A 20,927-nucleotide genomic window follows, 5' to 3' on the forward strand; every position below is an offset into this window, starting at 1 on the left:
GTAAGTTAAAATGCGTTTTATCCTACTTAATAAGGGAAAGCTACAACTGCATAACCTATTTTCGTTTCAACTCACTGCCCGAGGGTAATTTATAAAGGATCAATAGCAGAACTGTTACCTGCGAGTTTATTTTACTAAGCACTTGGCTGTGTCAATCCATCTCAGGGCCTCCTCAGACTGTTAAACATCCCCAGGGAAACGTCTTCCGTGCATCCACTTCCACACTACCCCTCCTCTGGTACACACGAGATGTGCGATTAAAAAATGAATTCACGATAAGCATTCCACTAAAGAGCACTTGTAGCCCGCTAACAACATCCAGCAAAGTACCAGTAATGCAACGCACGGGCCACCGGGCAGATAACAATCCTGTCGATTAAATACACGGACAGTCAGAAACAAAGGGGGGCATCTTTGCAACAAGTGCATTCTTAATGAATCCGCCAGCATCTTCACTAATACAGACTTCATCTCAGTAGCTAAATCCTGAACGCTCAGAGGCCACGGGTCCTGGCTCCATTCTAAAGACCCATTTGGACAATGGCTGGCTGATGTCAGTAGAGAACAGATAAAAAGACACCTTGTGCGGGACTTCCCTAGTGGTCCAGTGGCAAAGAATCTGCTTTCCAATGCAGGAGATGCAGGTTTGATCCCTGGTCAGGGAACTAAGATCCCACATGCCGCGGGGCTACTGAGCCCGCGTGCGCCTGCGTGCCGCAAACTAGAGCCCACTCCACAACTAGAGAGAAGTCTGTGCACCGCAAGGAAGGATCCTGCATGCCACAACTAAGACCTGACACAGCCAACCAAAAAAAAAAAAAAGACACTTTGGGGGAACCACGTTATCACAGAAGAAATAACTCCCTGAATCCAGAACAAGGGGGAGACGTGAGGAATTTCTTCCCAAGGCTAAAGAGTCAGGGATGGACGATCTCCCATCTGGAAGAAAGCACAACCTCCAAGCGGTTTGAGGATGTGATAAAGGGTTTCCACAATCGCAAATGAAAGGCAATGAGGCCAGTAGATTCCGTGACAAGGGCTGTCAATAAGGTACAAAGCCTAGTAAGACTCTGCCGGACTGAATATGCCTTGAGTTAACCCGCTGCTGTCCCCATGGTGGTAGGTCACACAGCTGTGTCCACGCCACCTCATCCCCACCACACAGCTCTTTCAACGCTTCAGAAGAGCTAGCTTTGTGAAAGGCAGTGTCATCCAGTAGAAGCTCATCTGATCATGTAAAGGAGCCCTGATTTCCAACCCTGTTTCTGTATTTATGAGAACAAGCTGACCTCGTCATCAACCTACTTAATTCTCCAAAGTCTGATTATGATTTATGCTCAGTACTGAGCTTCTCTCTATGAAGCCAGCTCTTCCCAACAGAAGGGCTGCCAACTGAATCCCTGGAGTACACGTTATCGGCGGGGCAACAGTGAATCACAGCTCAGGAGCACGTGCCCAGAAAACAAGTCTTCAGTGTGGGAGCACACGGCCCTGGTACCTGGAGTCTGCAACTGGAAGATGGCGTCTTTTTCCTTAGCATAAAAAATTAACTTTCATAACCAAGTGCATGTTCGGGACCTCCCTGGTGGTCCAGCGGTTAAGACTCCGCGTTCCCAATGCAGGGGGCCCGGGTTCAACCCCTGGTCAGGGAGCTGGAGCCCACGTGCCGCAATGAAGATCCCATGCACAGCCAAATACACAAATAAATATTAAAAAAATAACTAAATGCACGATCAACAAAGAAGGCTATACGTCTGTGTCTCATTCTCGAAACGGAGATGATAATTCACATCCCTTTTCAGTTCCTACGGTTGATAAAGTTTACATGAATAATTTATAAACTATCTTATACAACAAACTCCTATAACTAAGCAAGTACACACGTTTAAACACATACACACAGAGTTATTTTATGTGTCTCTGTGCTAATAAGCTCTATCTGAACAAGGGGGTGGCTCAAAGTCAGCAGCACATCAAACTGCTGGATGAGCAGCTTATTACTTTAATCCAATAAAAAAGTTAGGAACATATTTTAAGCATATACCTCAGGAGCAGAGAATCGCCCATGCAAAGAACTTCTCAATATCACCCTCCACAGCAAGGGCACAGTTAATGGTGGCCCAGGAGGCCGGCTGTCCATCACGCTCTGTCCTCCTCCTGCCAGCGTACAGGCTCCAGGTGGCGGGACAGCAGCCCCGCCAGAGCACACTGCCCAGTCTCACGCAGGGCATCGTGCAGCCCAGTGACTGGTTCTCAACCACGGAAGGCGACGGAAGTAATGTGGAATGTGTGTCACTATCAAGCTACAGAGTCTGGAACTAGGATTATCTTCTCCGGCTTCTCCGTTCCTATCTGCTCACTAGATTCGGGTGATGAGGCCTGAGTACAGACCTAGCCCAAGGCTCGTTGCAAGGAGAAGAACCACCTGCTAACCGGGAACAACCTGGACCGTCCACAGGGGAGAGAGACTCATAACACCTTTAGTAGTCGATCTGTCACTACAGCCCAGCATCGTCCTGACTGATACACAAGTGGAAAGGAGGACGTTTCAAAATCGACGGACGGTTTAGGGTCCCGTCGTACAGGGTACCACTCATCTTGTTCAATGAACAGAAAGCAACTTATACAACTCAAGGCGGACAACATTTATGAGAAAAGGAGTAGCAAGAACCAAGTTTCTTACGTTTCTGAAGCAGAAGGGAGGCGCTTCTTCTGTCCCGTGCTGCTTGTGATAACCTGCCCAGTCGAAGTCCTGGCCAGAGTACCCTGCACGTGACAAAACACAGATAAAATGCATTAACCAAGCCACATCTCAGAACAATGAACAGCCAGGGTGTGTCAGGAATTAAAGCCATAAGGGGGGGCAGGCATAGGCCCCCAAAAGGTGAAGCTCTTTCTCAAGCATGACAACACATCAGATTTTCTGAGGGTTCAATGAAATATTGTAGGAAGTGTAAAGTACGAAACACAGGTAAGGTGTACCATCATTGTCATAACTCGGTGTCTGAAATCAGGTGAAGAAAGGGCAAGTTACCCACATCAGTGCACGCCGGGGATAGATTTGCTCTGGGGGAGAATAGATGAGACAGAGTATCATACAATACATGTATGCACAAGGCATTTTGCAGAAATACACAATAACAGACGCCCTCATGTCCATTCTAAGTTCACATGAACTTACATCTCAACATCTTCGTGGAAACCATGAGATTTTATTGGGAAACAACACTAGAGGGGGATAATTTTTACAAAGTAACAGAAGGTAAGACAAGGGCATGTTCTTCCACATGCCCTTTCCCCCAGACCTTCTCCCCAGAGCTTCCCTCCAGCCAGAGGGCTCTGGCACCAGAGGTTTCTGGAAGCAACCAAACCAACTTTCTTCCGAATATTTTATAAACCAAACAAAATGTGTCTTAATCAAGGTACTGCACGTTTCTTTACAATTAATGTAATCGTCCACTTCCAGTGCTCTCTCTGGAACTGTTTCAGATCACATCCTTGCATTAATAGATAAGAATAGGAGAATTCACCGAAAGACCCCTCAAACTGGTGAGAAGTCACCTCACTGTATGAAAAGTACTGAACCAGAGAGGAGAACTAGATTAAGACCCAGTTCTACCAGGACTTGGATGAACCAAGGTCAAAGTAAATTAAGTCTTCTGTACCTGACCTTCCCTATCTACTAATCCACAGAATAAAGGAAAGATCTTCAACGTCTCCACTAGCTGTTGTATGTCATGACTCAGAGCCACCATTACTAATCACTACTGCTACTTAGGATAACTCCCTCCCCTCTGCAGGTAATTCCCTTCTCTTCTCCTAGGGGAAAAGTGCGACAGGCGCGATGAAGACAGGTTATATAACAAGACACTCCCTAGAAGAGCGCTCAACTGAACGGCTGGAGACAAGCTGAGTCTGGCAACAGAAGGACTGTTGTTTGTTTTTTAAATATTTATTTATTTATTCATTTATTTATTTTTGGCTATGTCGGGTCTTAGTTGCAGTACGTAGGCTCCCTAGTTGTGGCGCCCAGGCTTAGTTGCCCCATGGCATGTGGGATCTTAGTTCCCCGACCAAGGATCGAACCAGCGTCCCCTGCATTGCAAGACGGATTCTTAACCACTGGACCACCAGGGGAGTCCCGGACCCTGTTTGTTTAGGGCCACGGCCGACTGGCTTTGTTAAAGTCAAGATCTCCTTCTGTTCCATATCTCTTCCCTGGACTTCTGCTACTTCCTGAGTTAGTCTGTGAGCAAAGGAATCTTATCAAGATCACGGGGATAGGGGAGAGAGAGGAAAAATTTATATAAATGAACAGCAAACCATTTTCTGAAATAACATCAAATTGTAGGTATTCTGTATGGTATCTGTTCAGATAAAACTTTCCAACTTAGCGGTCACCTCTACTCCCTGTTCAGATAGACACGTAGCTGGATTTTCTATCACGTTCATAACCACCAACTTTCGATGGATTTCAGCCTCCATAAATGCCAGGCTCACGGTTTCTTGGCCTACATTCAATCCTACTATATCCAGTCGCCAAGACTCTCTACAGGGAGTGAGTTTTAAGCTAATAATTTCAGGATATAACCAAGTCTTGCTGGGTACCTGAGCAACAAGCCGTTACTCTGTCCCCAGAACTCCCTCCTTCCCTTGAATATCTGAACAGCTTCAACCTCTACTCCTCCTCCTTCTCTTAGGGACCTTTATTCACTTCATCACTTAAAATTCTTCTCCTTCAGGCTGATAATGAGCTCGCTTTGTACAGCATTTTTGTGACAGCTCAGAAAATAACTGCTACATAAAAACAAATTGCTGTGGCTCAGATAATAGAGACAAGAGGGGTCAATTATGCTCATAAATCAACACAGACAGAACAAGAAGTATCAAGGCTCAACCTTAGCCGGGAAAGCATGTTTCAAACCCAGGAGGGAGGATAACAGCAGAGGGGAAAAGAAAAGGAAAGAAAAGGAAATCGAAACCCCTTGGGCTATTAAAATTTGTAACGAGCTGCCACTGGAGACTGTTGAACCTCCACCACTAGGGTTATTTAAGCTTTAATTAGTGTTTATTCTGCATGAAGTTCCGTTAGGGGTCCAAAAGGAAACAGGTCGATGACCCATCTCCTTATGATACAAATTAATTGACACAGAACAGCTCCACTTGCAAACAGGAGAATTGGCAGTGCAAGTGGACAATTCTTCTGAGAAACAATTTAAAGGTAAAAACATGCATGAACTTTGACACAAAAATTTCACTTCTGGGAATGTCTCCCATAAAAACAACCCCCAAAACTGACAAAGTGTGATACACTGAGATACCACAGCATTATTATTGATAATTCTGAGGATAAAAAAATCCCTACACTCAAAAATAGGAAATGGCATGAAACTCAGCCAAGTCCATGGAAACTCGTGCATGCATGAAAACTGCATGTAGTTTACTAAAAGAAATGATGAAAAAATGATTACTGTAAGTTTAGATAAAAAGACTGCTACAAGCATATACAGAATTATTGAATTGACATTAAAATATGCAAAGGAAAGGTCCAGAGGAAATGTAAGAAAAACTAGGAAATATCAAAATAATTATCTGGGTGGGGGACTCCTGGATACTTTTTTCTTCTACCTCCTTGTATTTTCCAAGCTTTCACTAATGTTCATCAATTGTTTCCATAATAAAAAATTTTGGAAAGCATAGCATCTTTGCTCTATTTTTAAAGATAATCAAAGCACCACCAGTCAACCAATCCAGGAATAAAACAGGACGGCCTTCCCTCAGCCATCCTCCCGCTTCCCCTTTGCTCACAGAATCCTGACCGTATCCAGTTCCTGGAGGAAGTCAGGTCTCTCCTCAGCACCAGGAAGTGAACCACGACAACCCCGAGAGACTCATGGAAGTCTCCTGCCAGTGACGTGGGATGGAGGGAAGGGCAGGGCTTTAAAAAGGATTTCTCTCTCAAAAAAATAGACCACCGGAGTAAAAGCTCCTGTTCTGTGCTAGGTGGACAGGAAATAAAAGCACAGTCTTCATAAAAAATAAAAACAGCAGAAGAATATCATGTTTGGCGTCCACCTGCACGGCAAAATGAAAAGCAGTCATACAAATCCACCACTGTAAAGGCTGCTCGGAAGCAGGCACTTGTGTGCACTTCGGGCTGACGTATAACTTGGCTGTCATAGGTGCCAACTTGGCAACATGTGTGATGATCTCCCCGATGTCTCCTCTCCAGCCCAGCCACTGGTCCGCTCATGGGTTCACCCAGCCCTGCACGTGTCAGTGCCTGCTACGTGCCACACAGGCTCCCAAGACTAGAACTTCTGTGCACAGAAATGTCCCTAACTGAAAAACCTCCTTCCCCGCCCAGAGCTTCCACTTCAGCGAGAGGACACAGGCAGCCCACGAGGACAAAAACTCCGGCATCAGTAGCGCTACAGAGGGAAGCTGGAGCAGGGCGCCAGAGGGCTGCCTGGAGGAAGGGCTGCCTGGAGGAAGGCCTGCGGAAAGTTGGATGTCCAGGTGGTGACAGCCGTGCGGTTACCCGAGGGCAGCGGGAGCCAGGGAGGGGCACCAGCACCTGCAAAAGCCAGTGTAAGTCCAGAATGTTCTAGAAAGAGCACAGAGGCGTGTGGGGCTGGAGCGGAGGGACGTGGAGTGACAACGGAGAAGGAATTCCATTATGGCGGGTCCTACAGCGACAATGGGGCACCCGTGCACACGTTCCATGTACGACAGCACCCAAGAATGACGGGCGCGTGTTTAAACCAATTATTTATCTACAGATCACAGCATTCCCCCCTTCAAGTAGTAGATATTTTGGCATGATACATCTTAACACATAAGTGACAAGGTAGTGGGTTTAAAACAATTACATAGATATACAAAGTTATATACATATATATTTTTTTTTCAAGGAAACAAATCTGAAAGAATGTACACCAAAACTTATTTTTTCAGGATAGGAAAATTTTCTCTTTTTTTTCAAACTTTTAAAAAACGCATGTGTATTAAATCTGCAGTTTAAAAAAGTCTTCAGAAATACACCCTGAAGTCCTAAAAAGTGGTAACACTTTCTAAAAGAAGGAAATGCATTTACTTAGTAATGAGTCGCTGTAAGTCTCCAGTTTGCCGGACTCTGCTTGGCTGCTGGTAAGACAAGGATGAAACAAGCATGTGTTCTGCTTTCATCTGCTCCGGCCGCTAGGAGCGTCGCAGAGGCACATGGTAAGTGTGACGCAGCGGATAAAGGCAGGGATGGAGGGAGACGCGGGGAATGAGGAGAGAGAGCCCTGAAGAATCCTACCCCTCATGACGGAAAATCACAGATATCCAGAGATATCTTCTGCACCTTAGAGAACGTTCAAGTCCTTGAGGTGCCGAAACACCTGGGGTTCACAGGAAGCTTCTTTAGCTTTTAGTTCAACATCTCTTTTTTTTTTTTTTTTTTTTTTAATGCAGGCTCAATAGCTGTGGCGCACGGGCTTAGTTGCTCCGCAGCATGTGGGATCCTCCCGGAGCAGGGATCGAACCCGTGTCCCCTGCATTGGCAGGCGGGTTCTTAACCACTGCGCCACCTAGGAAGCCCCAACATCTCTTTTAAAGGAAATACGACACAATCGTCTTCAAAGATCAGCAAATAGCAGGACCGAGATACAGGAATGGGAGACGACACAACAGAAACCACGCTGTAATAAGAGCACATTCCTAACCCTTCCTCAGAAAATCTCATGAATGGTTACAGCGGCCCTACTGGGCACTTCTTCAGGGCACTGCTCTCCTTACGGAACAGAGATACCTCCTCTCTCGAGCCCAAGGCTTTCACCGAGTTCCTTGGACACTTACTCAGGCTTAGCACATGATAACATCTTGCATGGGCCTCACAGCCACCTGGAGCCGTAAGTAGGTTGGAGGTGCCCATTGCACAGGTGAGGCAGCAGGACCACACAGCCCTCAGGTGTGGAAGTGCTAGGTCTATCCTGAACAAGCGTTCTCAACAATCTCCAGATGTGTTTCATGAGTTTGCTTACAGGGAGGGAGAAAAAAAACACTAGCAACTGCTTAAAGCATTTCCTTTCGTCCATGCCACTTTTTAGAAAGCTACTCCTGCCTTTGAAATCCACCAGCTCCCTCTATATTCTCAGTTGATATTCATTTTTTCAAGACCTCCCTGATGCAGATCTTGAAAATGTACACATTCATTTCCAATTGAAGTATTCTATTTTTCCATTCATGGAATAGTGCAGGGGGAAAAAAAAGAAAAATGAGCAAAGACAGGGGAGGGAAACAAATAAGTCAAGTTAGTATAAACACCAGCCATTCCAACTTCTTTATCTTTTAGAATAAAAAAAAATGTTGAGCAGTATTTAATGCACATAAGGGCACAGTGTGACATGTATACGACTCCATCTGGGGGAAGACTCAAAATGTTATTCTGAATCATAAACAATGTTAGGAGATGCAGCCATGTCCCCAGGATGGAGTCTAACATCACATAAATGCCAACTGTCAACAGGAAAACCAGCTTAAGAATCTTGAAGAACAAAGTAAATTCAGGGATAAGTGAACAAGATTGTTGAACATTTCAACGATCAGAAATGTTTTCAAGGACTTCCCTGCTGGAGCAGTGGTTAAGAATCCACCTGCCAATGCAGGGGACACGGGTTCGATTCCTGGTCCAAGAAGATTCCCACATGCTGCGGAGCAACTAAGCCCATGTGCCACAACTACTGGGCCCACATGCTGCAGCTACTGAAGCCTGTGCACCTAGAGCCTGTGCTCCACAACAGAAGAAGCCACTGCAGTGAGAAGCCCATGTACTGCAATGAAGAGTAGCCCCCGCTCTCCGCAACTAGAGAAAGCCTGAATGCAGCAACAAAGACCCAATGCAGCCAAAAATAAATAAATAAAATTAATTTTTAAAAATTAAATAAGTAAAATAAAACTATAAAGACCCTGGCCATCCATCAATCACCCATCCAAAATGCGTATATAAATGTTTTTCCTATTTTTTTTTAACTACATATGTGAGGAAATACCCAACTCATTTTTTAAAAATTCTTAAATAGATCCTATTTTACTAGGAACTAACTAGGAATTTGCAAAGTCCAACCAAGCAGCATTCTAAATATTTTTTTCTTTTTTTGATGTGGACCATTTTTAAAGTCTTTATTGAGTTTGTTACAATATTGCTTCTTTTTTTTTATGTTTTGGTTTTTTGGCCATAAGGCATGTAGGATCTTAGCTCCCTAACCAGGGATCGAACCCGTACCCCCTGCACTGGAAGGCGAAGTCTTAACCACTGGACCGCCAGGGAAGTCCCCCAAACAGCATTTTCGATATCTAGAAAATGTCTTTCTTCAGTGACATGGGAGCCATCTGCACACACGCTCTGATTAGAAGTTGGGAAGAAACAAAGATGGCCCAAGGGCTTTCAAACTATAAAACTGATCAGCTGCTGAAATTTCACAGCAGGGGAAGACTTCTCTTCCCTACCACCAATAGATGTTTATAACACAGAACTTGTACCGTCATTTAAAAGATTACAAAAATATGTGGACTTGTATCACATCTTTGATTCTGCAGAGTACCTGTGGAATTCAGGGGGTGTCCCCATTTAACCGTCTTAAAAACCTGAAGCACACTGATTTGGATAGTCACCTGTAGGCACCTGATGGACACAAAACTGAGGTCTCGTTAACTGGAGTCCTCATCACCCACTATTAAGCACAGAACCAGAAGCCTGACCTCCTGTCCTGTTACTTACCAGGCGTTACATAAATTCTCTGGCACTACGTCTCCTCAGAGGGCAATTTTGAGGACTCCATGAGTTTGGCACTGAAAACAGTGGAAGCAGTGTCCTGTAGACGTTCACCATTGTATAATTAGACTGCATTCCATTACTGCAGAACTTTCATGGGAAGAAGCACCAGCTGACATGGAAACAATTCAAAAGCATCTCCGCCGTGGGGATGAGGATGGAGGGTAAGTTAGGATAAACACCCAGCGGAGTGTAGTCACGCCATCGGTAAGTTAAGTGCAGCACAATTAAGGTACAAGTAATCCAGTCTCTGGTGGTGTGAAAAGCTGAGCACAAAACCCCTGCTTTATTTGAGATTATCTGTTAAAACCCCCCCGGAAGTTTATTTTTCTACTCCTATTCCGATTTTCTCGCCTACCACTCCCTTTCCTTTTCTTCCCAACCACTCCCTTTCCTTTTCTTCCCATCTTCTCATCTTCCCTGGATAAACCTTAGACCTACAAGGACAAGAGTCACATCCCTAAAGTTCAGCATGGTACTTACCGATACGTGGCTTATGGACCTCAATTTAAAATGACTTTAATGCAACCTGGTTCCCAACTTAATTACTGTCACCTCCTACGGCATCAAAGCGTTGGAAATCTGAGAGCAGCTGGACTCTGGGGAAAATTCGACTTATCGGAAATAAAAATTTAAAGAAATGCTTCATTGGTGCCTTGTTGCCTTTTTAAAGCCACTTCTCTTCCACGTTCAAGTCTTTAACCTCAATCCCTTAGCAATACTGTGCCCTCTCAACACAGCAGCGACACAGCTGCCAATCATACAATAACAGACTGGGAACAACTGTTTATGGAGGAACCCAGAGCCACACACCTTCCCAAGAGAGGGAGCTGTACAGACCCCTGTGTCAAGCGACCCATGAGACACACCATCTTCCCACCACATCTAAAACATTTATAGCGTAACCTTCTCTAGATTAACAAAAGCATCACTTCAGTGACAATATACAACGCTCTCCTGAATCACCCAAATTCTGTAAATTTTCAGAGAATACAAACCTTTGGGAGGTGTGAGATTGACTCCGTTTTTAAGGCACCACTGTACTGGTAAAATCCCCAAAGAATCCGCGTGGCACAGCATCGAGAGTTTACTAGGTTCTGGTCTGAGGTCATCAATAGTCACTTGAAAAAAATGATTGTTAAAAACCTGAAAGAAAAGACAGTAGAGCCCAGGGTTAATTCCTTGGGATTAACATGTAACACTCATAAGAAATACTGGCACGGCTTCCAAATGCAGAAAGTATATTTCATCCAAATGATCACAGCACAAACTGGCATTTCAATGTATCTTACGAAAGTGGCCCAGTCATAAAAAAGTTAGTTGATCACTGAGGTCATATGAGTGGAAAGTAAATGAGTAACGAGAGTGCATCAGAGACAGAGAAGGAAAAACATCAGTTTGACTTTATAGAAGTAAACCAACAGCCAGAGCCACAGGAAAAACAAACTAATGAACTAAGACAGACAAACCCTAGCCAAGACGGGACCAACGTCCTTACACAGTATCCTTCAAGGTCTCCAGCTCCACCATCTGGCTCAGAGATGTCCAGTCTCACCTTTCGTATCATCCCTCCAACCCAAGGGGAAATCACTCACACCAGGCGTGTCCTTACTTACTGTTCCCACAAGTCTAAACAGCCCACTCCACTGTCCGTGTATTTTTCAAGATGTGTCCCCAAAGTCACTTCTGCTGGAATACCGCCCCCTCCCTCTGCACTCTGGCAAAGGATCAGATGTGAACCTCTGAATTGAAAATTCTCATTCCTTCTGGTGGTCTGATGCCACATCTATCTCTCCCAAGAGACCCCAAGTCCTGTGAGGACAGCCTCCTCTTTGTTACTCATCAAGATATTCCCACAATGAATAGCAAATGCTTTGTACATAGGAACTGGTTAAACACCTATTTGAGTATAAGGGAAAAAGTCAATGAGGAAAAGAAATAGAACAAGACATGCTGATGGAAAAAGCAGAGTCCAAAAATCAGGTGGACAGACACGCTGGAAAGCATGATGGACTTAAGAACCTCGTCCGTAAAACAGGCCAGAGGCAAAAAATCGCTTTCCCAACTCCACAGACATAAACCAGTCTTTCTTAGGAAACTTAACCCTCTTACTAAGCAATGATTCCTGGTTCCTTCATTTACAAAACACTTCCTGGAAACAACCTGGTTCAGAGCTTAGCTGGAGAGTGAACTCACTTCTGTTCGTCTTGATGTTAATTCCAGTAACTCGTTAGAATTCTGCTACCTGAGATTTGCTTTTGAAAACAGACTTTAAGGAGCAAAGAATCAAGCATCCCCTTCCGAGGGAGGCCGACCCGGGCAGCCCGACCCGGGCAGCCCGACTTGAAATGACATCTTCCTTCCTTCCTCTCCAACACCCCATCGGTCCCTTCCCTGATGCCCCTTTCTCCTTAGCATTTAACATACTTTACTTCTTTATTAATTTCATTTATTGTCTCTGTCTCCCCCCATCAGAATATAAGCTCTGTAAGGGCAGGGAGTTTATGTTCCCAGCATCCAGAACAGTGCCTACAAACACTCAGGAAATATTTGTTAAATTGATATGATCTAGACCCTCATGCCTACAGGCACACACATACACAGAGATGCATTATATATAAAGATGCACAATTTTGGAAGCAGGATCCCTTAGCAAAACTGGACCGTGTAAGAACAGCCACTAAGGACTCTCCAAACCTATTAAAATGCACGTTCCTGTGCACGTACTTCAGAGGAAAAGCTAACTGAGGTTTCTTCAAATCCATCATGGTTCATGGTCCCAAATGGCTCAGAGACACTGGTCCCTCTGGTCCAGAACCACAGTCTTCAGAACCAAAGCCCAGAGCAGTTAACCAACTTCCCCAAGACTGTGCAGCTCAGAACGAGCAGACCTGGAAACAGAACCCAAGACGTCTCATTCCAGGATCCTGTGTCTAAACCAGACACCTTACACACACAGCTGATATTTTCCCCATCATGTCAACATAACCCCCTGTAGGGCCAGAGGTGGGTTCGTTCCATACTGAACCTGCTAGGAGCTTCTCCGCTTTCTTGCCTATTTGTTATTTATTTCTTCTACAGTTGTGCCATGAAGAAAAGCCCCAAGGAAAATACAAATGAAATGTTTCATTAGGATGAGTAATTAACAGCACAGTGCGTTACAGTCTCAGACGTAATAGTCTAAAACCCTTTCCAACGTCAAGAGAGAGAAATTTAAAGATAAATTTACATTAAGAATAATCTACTACTTCATGACGTGTAGGTGAGTCCTGCACCTAGGAGGGGCCAACCCAGGTTCTAAGAGGCAGCACCTGGTCAGTAAAAGAAGGAAGAAGGAAGGATGTATACGTGAGGCAGAATGACTTATGGCTTTTATGTTTAGTACAAACGGGAAGAGAAAATAAAATGAAAAGTGAAATGTGGCTTAAAAATCAGAGAAAATACCTCCTCTTTAACATGTATTTAGAGAGAAGATTCTTTTTTCTGAAAACCAAACTCCTGTTTATCCAATGAGATAAAGATATCTAGGCTGATTCTAAGAATGATCAGGATGTCACATTCTAACGTACATATCACGATTATTTACAGGTAGAAAAACATGAGAGTCGACCAAGGACAGGCTAGGCGCATCTGCACCTCTATTTGGTTTATATTTTTCTTAATCACTTATGTTGCATTTATATTTCTGAACACTCTCCATACCATATTGTGTGTTTTTTTAAATTAATTAATTAATTATTTATTTATTTATTTTTGGCTGTGTTGGGTCTTCGTTGCTGTGCGCAGGCTTTCTCCAGTTGCGGAGAGCAGGGGCTTCTTTTGTTGCAGAGCACAGGCTCTAGGTGCGAGGGCTTCAGTAGTTGTGGCCCTCGGGCTCAGCAGTTGTGGCTGGTGAGCTTAGTTGCTCTGCCGCGTGTGGGATCTTCCCGGCCCAGGGATCGAACCCGTGTCCCCTGCGTTGGCAGGCAGATTCTTAACCACTACGTCACCAGGGAAGTCCCGATTTGGTTTATTTTATAAAGACCAGGTGAGGCCGACATTACGGCAGCTTAGAATGACAAGAGGATGACACATATCCAGGCGAACGGTCGGCTGGCGTTACCCAATCACCCGCTCGGAACAAAGGGAAATTCTGGCCAGGGTTCAACAAGGTATCACTCCTTAGTTTTGGAAAAATGTGCCAACTACCAGGAGACACAGTAAGAACCCAAAAGGCCATTTGAAATAAAAAGGTTATGAATGGATGGTGTATGAATGGTGAGGGCATGCATTTCAACCCCGAGATGATCGTGCAAAGCATAAGGCAGGATTTGTTCCATGTAGTTGTCCTTTCAATAAATCGCTTTAACAGTTACAAAAATAATTTATGTTCACTGAAGAAAAAAACCTTTAGAAAAGAAGAAAGACACTTCACCACCATGACCATTTTCCACATTCTGGAATACCTGATCACTACTGTATTTCTCAAATTTCACCAAATCTTGAGTAAAATCATAACTTAAAAAAAAGCATGCCTTCAAAACATTAATCACTGCATTAACAATCCAGTCTCCTTCAGGAAAAGAAATTAAAATGGAATTGACTTTTGAACCCTAGGAAACGCACAGAAGGCTGTTAACTGAAACACACGTTGGCTAAGAACCTGAGTTTGTTGGTTTCTCTCACCATTTATAAGAGGATATAAATGGTTTGTATATATATTCAAGGTAGAAAGACATACTTTAGATGTTATGAGAGGTGACTTCATTGAGATTTCTTTGACGGGGAAGGGAAATTATAAGCTTAAAAGACGATCAAGGCCATAATAAAAACATCTTTATGTGAAACGGCACTCATTTTAAATCTGCGCATCTGAGATGCATGACTTTTCCTTTCGTCCGTGAAAGCAGATGAGAGAAAGGAAGTGAAGCGCTGACTCCCCCGGAGATGGGAATTTGCTTTTCACCATATTCAAGTATTTTCAAAACAGATCATCTGAAGTATAATCACTGCAACAGGAGGAGCAAGTTCCTATCACAGAGATGATAATATGCAAACTCATCAGTAGTTTCTTTTCATGAGCACAGGGACAACTGGCTGTTTCCCTGTCACTGTGGTTAATAAGAGAAGGGGGCACCTATTCGGTGGCTGAGTTCACTGCTGTAAACTCACAGCTGAGTGACCGAATCTTCCTACAAGTCCCTGCAGGACACGAACGTCTGCATCCTGTGCTATCAGAGGACAAGTGAAGTTCACCCCACCCATTACAAGAGCAGGCATCTGGTCAGACTCACTCTGGTATCAGTGATAAAAAGGGAGCTTAAGACAGCACTGGACCAGGGAGGAGGGCCTCTTCCTCAGTTTCCTTGGCATTACCACAGACCCCTACACGAGCCTGTTTCACCTGCTTGGCTTGGAGGAGAAAGACTTATCGGATCCACTCTGGAGGGGGATGTGAAATGCTAGGGAGGATGCTCACCTTGGTCACTGATGCAGGACAGATGTGAAAGGGCTCCCTCATGTTCACTGCTTCTAGCTTCATCCCAACTGTGAAGAGATGGCTTCTCAAATCTGCATGGTCCTGCGGGGAAAAGGACGAAAATATTAAAAGCGCTGGTATTGTAAATTAACTCAGTAACTGGATGCTTTCCTTGAGCGCTTTACTGGGCAACCGAAATCGGGTTGAAATAATTAACCCTCCCCCGTTTCAGATTTCTAATTACGGCAAGATATCATGGATTTAATTATTTTCTGCAGGCTAAATTGCTTTTCCAGGGGAGAAACAAGACTTGGTGGCCATGCTTAAATTTATACTAAGCAAAAAGAAAAAGAAAAAATTCACACTGCACAGCTTTGATCTTTCTAGGCGCTGTCACGGAAGCATGGCAGAGTAAGAGAGGAAATTAGTCATCTGAAACACAGCAGGGGCTTCCTCAGAAAACGTGGCCTCTTGGTACTGGAGTAACTTGGCAGGCTTCAGGGAGGACCTTGCAGGAGATACAGTTTGTCTTCTGTGTCAAAGAGCATTCAGGTATCAGTTATTGGTACTGATACTGGTCCTTGGACATGGGGGTATAGAAGACTCCAAAACAGCCCTATGGCCAATCAGAACCTGACTCCTGCTCTATAAAGATAAGCAACAGCCCCTGTGTAATAGGTGCCTGGCAGCTTTATAGACAATTCACAGCAATTGTGTGTGAGTGGAGCTTTCCTGCCTTCTCAAGAAAACAGATTTCAACAACCACTTCAGCTGCACAGCAACAGATGAAGCTGGCGGGACTCTGGACACCAGGATTCATCTTGCAGAGATGGAGGTCACCTCGTAACTCACGGTCTGTATAAACAGTAGGGGATAAATACATGTCTCTGCAGCCTGTCCCTGAGGAAATAATAGCTGCTAGTAAATCCTCCTGTTTCTAAATACATCAGATGGGTGAGAGGTACCAAAATATCTGGGGATCTATGACTTTCTTAGATCTGCCAATGTAAAGTGGATTTTTAGAAATTTTTATTGAAATATAGTTGATTTACAATGTTATGTTAGTTTCAGGTGTACAACAAAGTGATTCAGTTAAAAATACATATATACACACATATATACACACATATATATATTCTTTTTCAGATTCTTTCCATTATAGATTATTACAAGATATTGAGTAGAGTTCCCTGCGCTATAAAGTAGGTCCTCGTTGGTTATCTATTTTATATACAGTAATGTGTATATTTTAATCCCAAACTCCTAATTTATCCACCCCCCCCTTTTGGAAACCATAAGTTTGTTTTCTATGTCTATAATTATTTCTGTTTTATAAATATGGGGCATGTGTGTGAGAGAGAGTGTGTGTGTATGCAATGGAATATTACTCAGCCATAAAAAAGAATGAAATAATGCCATTTGCAGCAACATGGATGGACCTAGAGATTATCATACTAAATGAAGTCAGGAAAAGACAAATATCCTATGATATTGCCTGTACGTGGAATCTAAAGTGGATTCTTCATTAATTCCAGGATGCCATTCAAAATACATCCAACTCTGAGGACCGTGCAGAGCCCACAGGGCTCTCCTCCCACAAAAGCTGATCAGAACAGGGGATCCACTTATTAAACTGGCCACCACCACTTCGCTTTACCAAAGCAGGGGCAGAATATAAACGCCTACAGAACCACAAGGACCTGTCATTTCTCACGTGACCACAGCCGTCTACAGGTCTCCGTACCCAGTGGGTGAACACTAAATGCTGGGTCTGCCTGGACCACATGGTGCCTGGTGCAGGGAGGGGTAGATCAGAACAAGGAGGGTGATGTCTTCTGTGGGCAAGGACTTGTACAACTAAAGCTCACTGAACTTACAATCATCACTTTATTAAAACACATTCTGAGATACAGGAGATGATTCCTTTTTTTTATTACTGAAAATAAAGCATTGACTTTTAAAGGTGGCTTGGAAAAGGAATCAAAAGAAACAGCACAGAGACAATGCAAATCAACGCCCATCACCCAAAACACCAAGGCCAAGTCAGAACCCACAGTATTAACAAAGAAGTAGGAAACCCAAAATGACTGACATCTGAGCGAAATGATTAAAAGTTAACGCTCCCGGCAAACATCAAGGCCCCCCAGTAACTCACTATCAATAAGAACTGAATCACATAAGTGGATTTGGCAGATACATATTTTTTCCCTTTCAGGCACAAAACTCTTTAACATTCTGAAAAGAATTATTCTAAAATGAAAACATACTACAAAATGCTGTCTGAATATACTCAACAAGCTTATTAAGCAGTCCTTAAGATACGATTTGGTATTATATAAATGCCCTTGGGCACTAATGACATGTGTAGCTATGGTAAACGGGCAAGATGAAGGTACTCTTTTCACGGAAGTTCTTCTGTTTCCTTCTGCTAGCGATGTCCTTCCTTGCTGCAGTTTCTCTCCCATTACTCACAGCTACAAGGCTAAACATTCTCGAGACAGGGTTCACCAGTAACAGGAAACCTGTAACTGCTCCCCTGCTTCCTCTAACACCTGGGATCTCTCCTTGCAGTTTTGATCTCTCACCTGTTTTCCCATTGCTTCTCCTTTTGTTTCTGCTGTAGGGACGACCTGACAGCATTCTGGGCTTCTGGTCTACCCGCTGTCTGCCTCCCCTCTTGATTTCAGCCTGTGTGCCCACTTGTCGATCCGCACGCTTTTGTCCCTCCCTCTGCCCTGTGAGTAGAGCCAGATTTCTAAGTAGGGTTGACCCATGACCCCGAGGCACTTTCTACATCCCAGGCTCTCCATGTGGCCTTGACTACTGACTTGAAGTCTTTAGTCAAGGCTACACCCATCTGGTATCTATTCTCCAAGTCCTACCAGAAGGTTGCTCAATTACAGCTCCCAATGCTGGGCTGGAAACCCTATAGCCTCCAGGAACCCTACACTAATAACTGTCCTTTAGCCGCTGCCTTGTTTGATTCACAGTTGTCTAGTGGGATCTGTCTTTCCTTCACAATAAAGCATATGAGCTTAGGACAGCAATCTGGTCCTCAGATAACTTTCTCCTTTCAAGGCTGTGGACTCTATTATAAATGCTTATTGTTAATGATTTCAGTACATCCTGCCTCAAACTGTACCTCTAGGTTAAGAGGGATTGACTCTGTGCAGATACCACACACTCTCTTCCTTCTTTCCAGAGAGTCTCTGTGCTCCTTTGTCAACCTCCGAGCATCTCTCTCTCTGCTCATACATAAGAAATATCACCCACAGCAAAATCACACATGGCCACACGTGGGGTGAAAATAAAACATTAATAACGTTGATATTTTTAAACCATTAAAATATTGTTATCAATGTTCTGTCTCGACAACATTAAAATATTTTTAAACAATTTGAAAATAATGCTTAGTGAACAAAGGTTTAGAAACAAGTTTTCCCTTGTGAACCATGGCTCAGATTTCCTACACCTTAAATTTTTTCTACTGGGTTTCAGTTGCAAGCACATAAATTTCTTACTTGTGGACATGCATTTGCTTTTGTTCCAAACTATGTGAAAACTCTTAAACCCTCCTGTATAATATACTAGAAAAAGAAGTCAAACATTTTGAGAGGTAGCTGCATCTACACATAGGTTATTTATAGTCTGGTCTCAAATATCCATACCTATCTATTGCATCTTAAACTTGAGCTCCAAATTTCATAAAGGAACTTGGAAACCATAAAATACATCCCCTTATCCCCAACCCTAACTTCCACTTTCTTAAGGTCACTTTTTAATCAGCATTTAAAAGAAAAAAAAAAAAAAAAACTCTTGGGAATACTGTGTACAAATCCCACCAGTTTCAAAAGCAAGTCAACATAATAAAAATTTTAAAATTCAGGAGCAAAGACCCATAATAATTATGTGTTTGATTATGATTATAAATCTGCTACGTGAATGTTTATGTCATTCATGGTAATACCAGAACTTCTAACTAGAGAGGAAGGGCAGTATTTTCTAAAAGGTCTTGCCCATGAAACCTCAGCCCCTGGAGATCTTTAAAGCACATGACTGTTAGACATGTGGTATGTGCAACACTTTCCAGTTGATGCCAAACTCTCTCATGTACACAGTTTATCCAAGAAAGACACCAAGAAATAATTATTGAATTCAGCTGGATAAACATTGAAAACTATATGATTTCTTGATATCCATTCCAACTCTACATTCTATCATTCATTCATTCACTCAATAAGCATTCATTAGAAACCACTGGGGTGCCACACACCAGGCCACCAGATAATGCACAGATTACACACAAAAACTTCATTTGTCAAATGGGAGAAGGAAAAGATCCAGGCTTAGAAATACTCTTGGAACAAACACTATTTTTACTTGTACCATCTAAAAATCATAACCACCACGATGATGGCAGTCCAAGGACATAAAGGAATGAAGCTTAATTCTGAATATAAAAACCATGAGCCTTTAGATTGACAAAGAAAAGAATCTGAGAAGGTGGAACAGTAAATTTAGTTAGGGAGACTGGGTCTTAAGATACCAGATTGAGGATTTTAAGTCTGATCTAAGACGGAAAAGGAGTCATTCGGCACACTTGACAAATACAGAGATTTTACGATAAAAAAATTCAACACCAGTTGATTTCCAAATAAGCCAATACACAGACCTTCTGAGCACTGCGTGTGTATAAATGTATATCCATATTCATATTTAAGAAAGGGTACAGATATTCTCATTGAAAAACAAATGTAATCACTCCCAGACCATTTACTTCGGGCTGTTAATGCAGTCAGAGTACATGCACTGAGAGACTGAGAGAGAGTTCCTGGCCCCTGAAATGATTCACAAAACTGATTATCTACTGAGAGAGAATGGGAAATTCACTGGGGGTTGAAAGATACATTTTGGCCTTTGCAAAGCCCTGGAGAATCCTTCACACCTCTCAATTACTGGATCAAGAATGATGTTATTCCTGAGATCAGGAGTAAGTACTAAATCCTCAGGACATTTACAAATGCGCCTGTCACATTCACGAAATACCGTTTATTCAAATGAACTGGAGTCCAGTTAAATTGCTTACAGAAAAACTCCTTTCTCTTAAGACAGACTGGCAATGTCATTGCCATCTACATTCATGGCTACACATTTTACTTTTGTCCTTAAGTAGTTTTATATTGATTGGAAGTAAAATACCATTCATTTTATCAGAGGGCTGTCTTACCAGCCTACCTTAACAATCGCTCTTCGGGGACCCTTATTTTCAGTCGAATGACAATGTAAAAGAGATTATGTACACATCAGCTTCCGTAATCCGCACCAACTTCATCAGCTTTATTCTCTCCTGAACCCACCGAGCTTTCACTCTCTCCTACTAAGATACGCTGACTGCACTAAAAGTAGCTTGGCTTGGTTTATAATATTTAAGCAGGTAGAAAGAGTAACAGCAATGAGCATATTGTAAATACTTGTGGGCACTTTCCTTGCATTATTATTTCCCCCTCACAACAGGCTATGGGGTAAGATCCATCTTACAGAGAGGAAACTAAGGCACAGAGAGGTTAAGTTACCCACGCAAGGACAGACAGCTAACGAGAGGAGCCAGGCCTCAAATCCACGTGGTCTGACGCTAAGAACGTGATCTACCAT

General features: G+C 43.2%; 1 protein-coding gene across 4 annotated transcripts in view; it reads right to left on the reverse strand.

The window, feature by feature from the left end:
• The window catches only part of SFMBT2 (Scm like with four mbt domains 2), a 204,512-nt gene that overhangs the window by 52,907 nt on the left and 130,678 nt on the right, over positions 1-20,927 (reverse strand). For all 4 annotated transcript variants that reach the window (XM_057733183.1, XM_057733185.1, XM_057733182.1 and 1 more), the window contains 3 exons: positions 15,276-15,377; positions 10,816-10,963; positions 2,684-2,766 (listed from right to left, as the gene is read on the reverse strand). In XM_057733183.1, coding sequence (XP_057589166.1) covers positions 2,684-2,766; positions 10,816-10,963; positions 15,276-15,377 — 333 coding nt within the window. The remainder of the gene's footprint in view (positions 1-2,683; positions 2,767-10,815; positions 10,964-15,275; positions 15,378-20,927) is intronic.

Source organism: Hippopotamus amphibius, chromosome 4, assembly GCF_030028045.1.
Source record: "Hippopotamus amphibius kiboko isolate mHipAmp2 chromosome 4, mHipAmp2.hap2, whole genome shotgun sequence".
Classification (NCBI taxonomy): Eukaryota; Metazoa; Chordata; class Mammalia; order Artiodactyla; family Hippopotamidae; genus Hippopotamus; species Hippopotamus amphibius.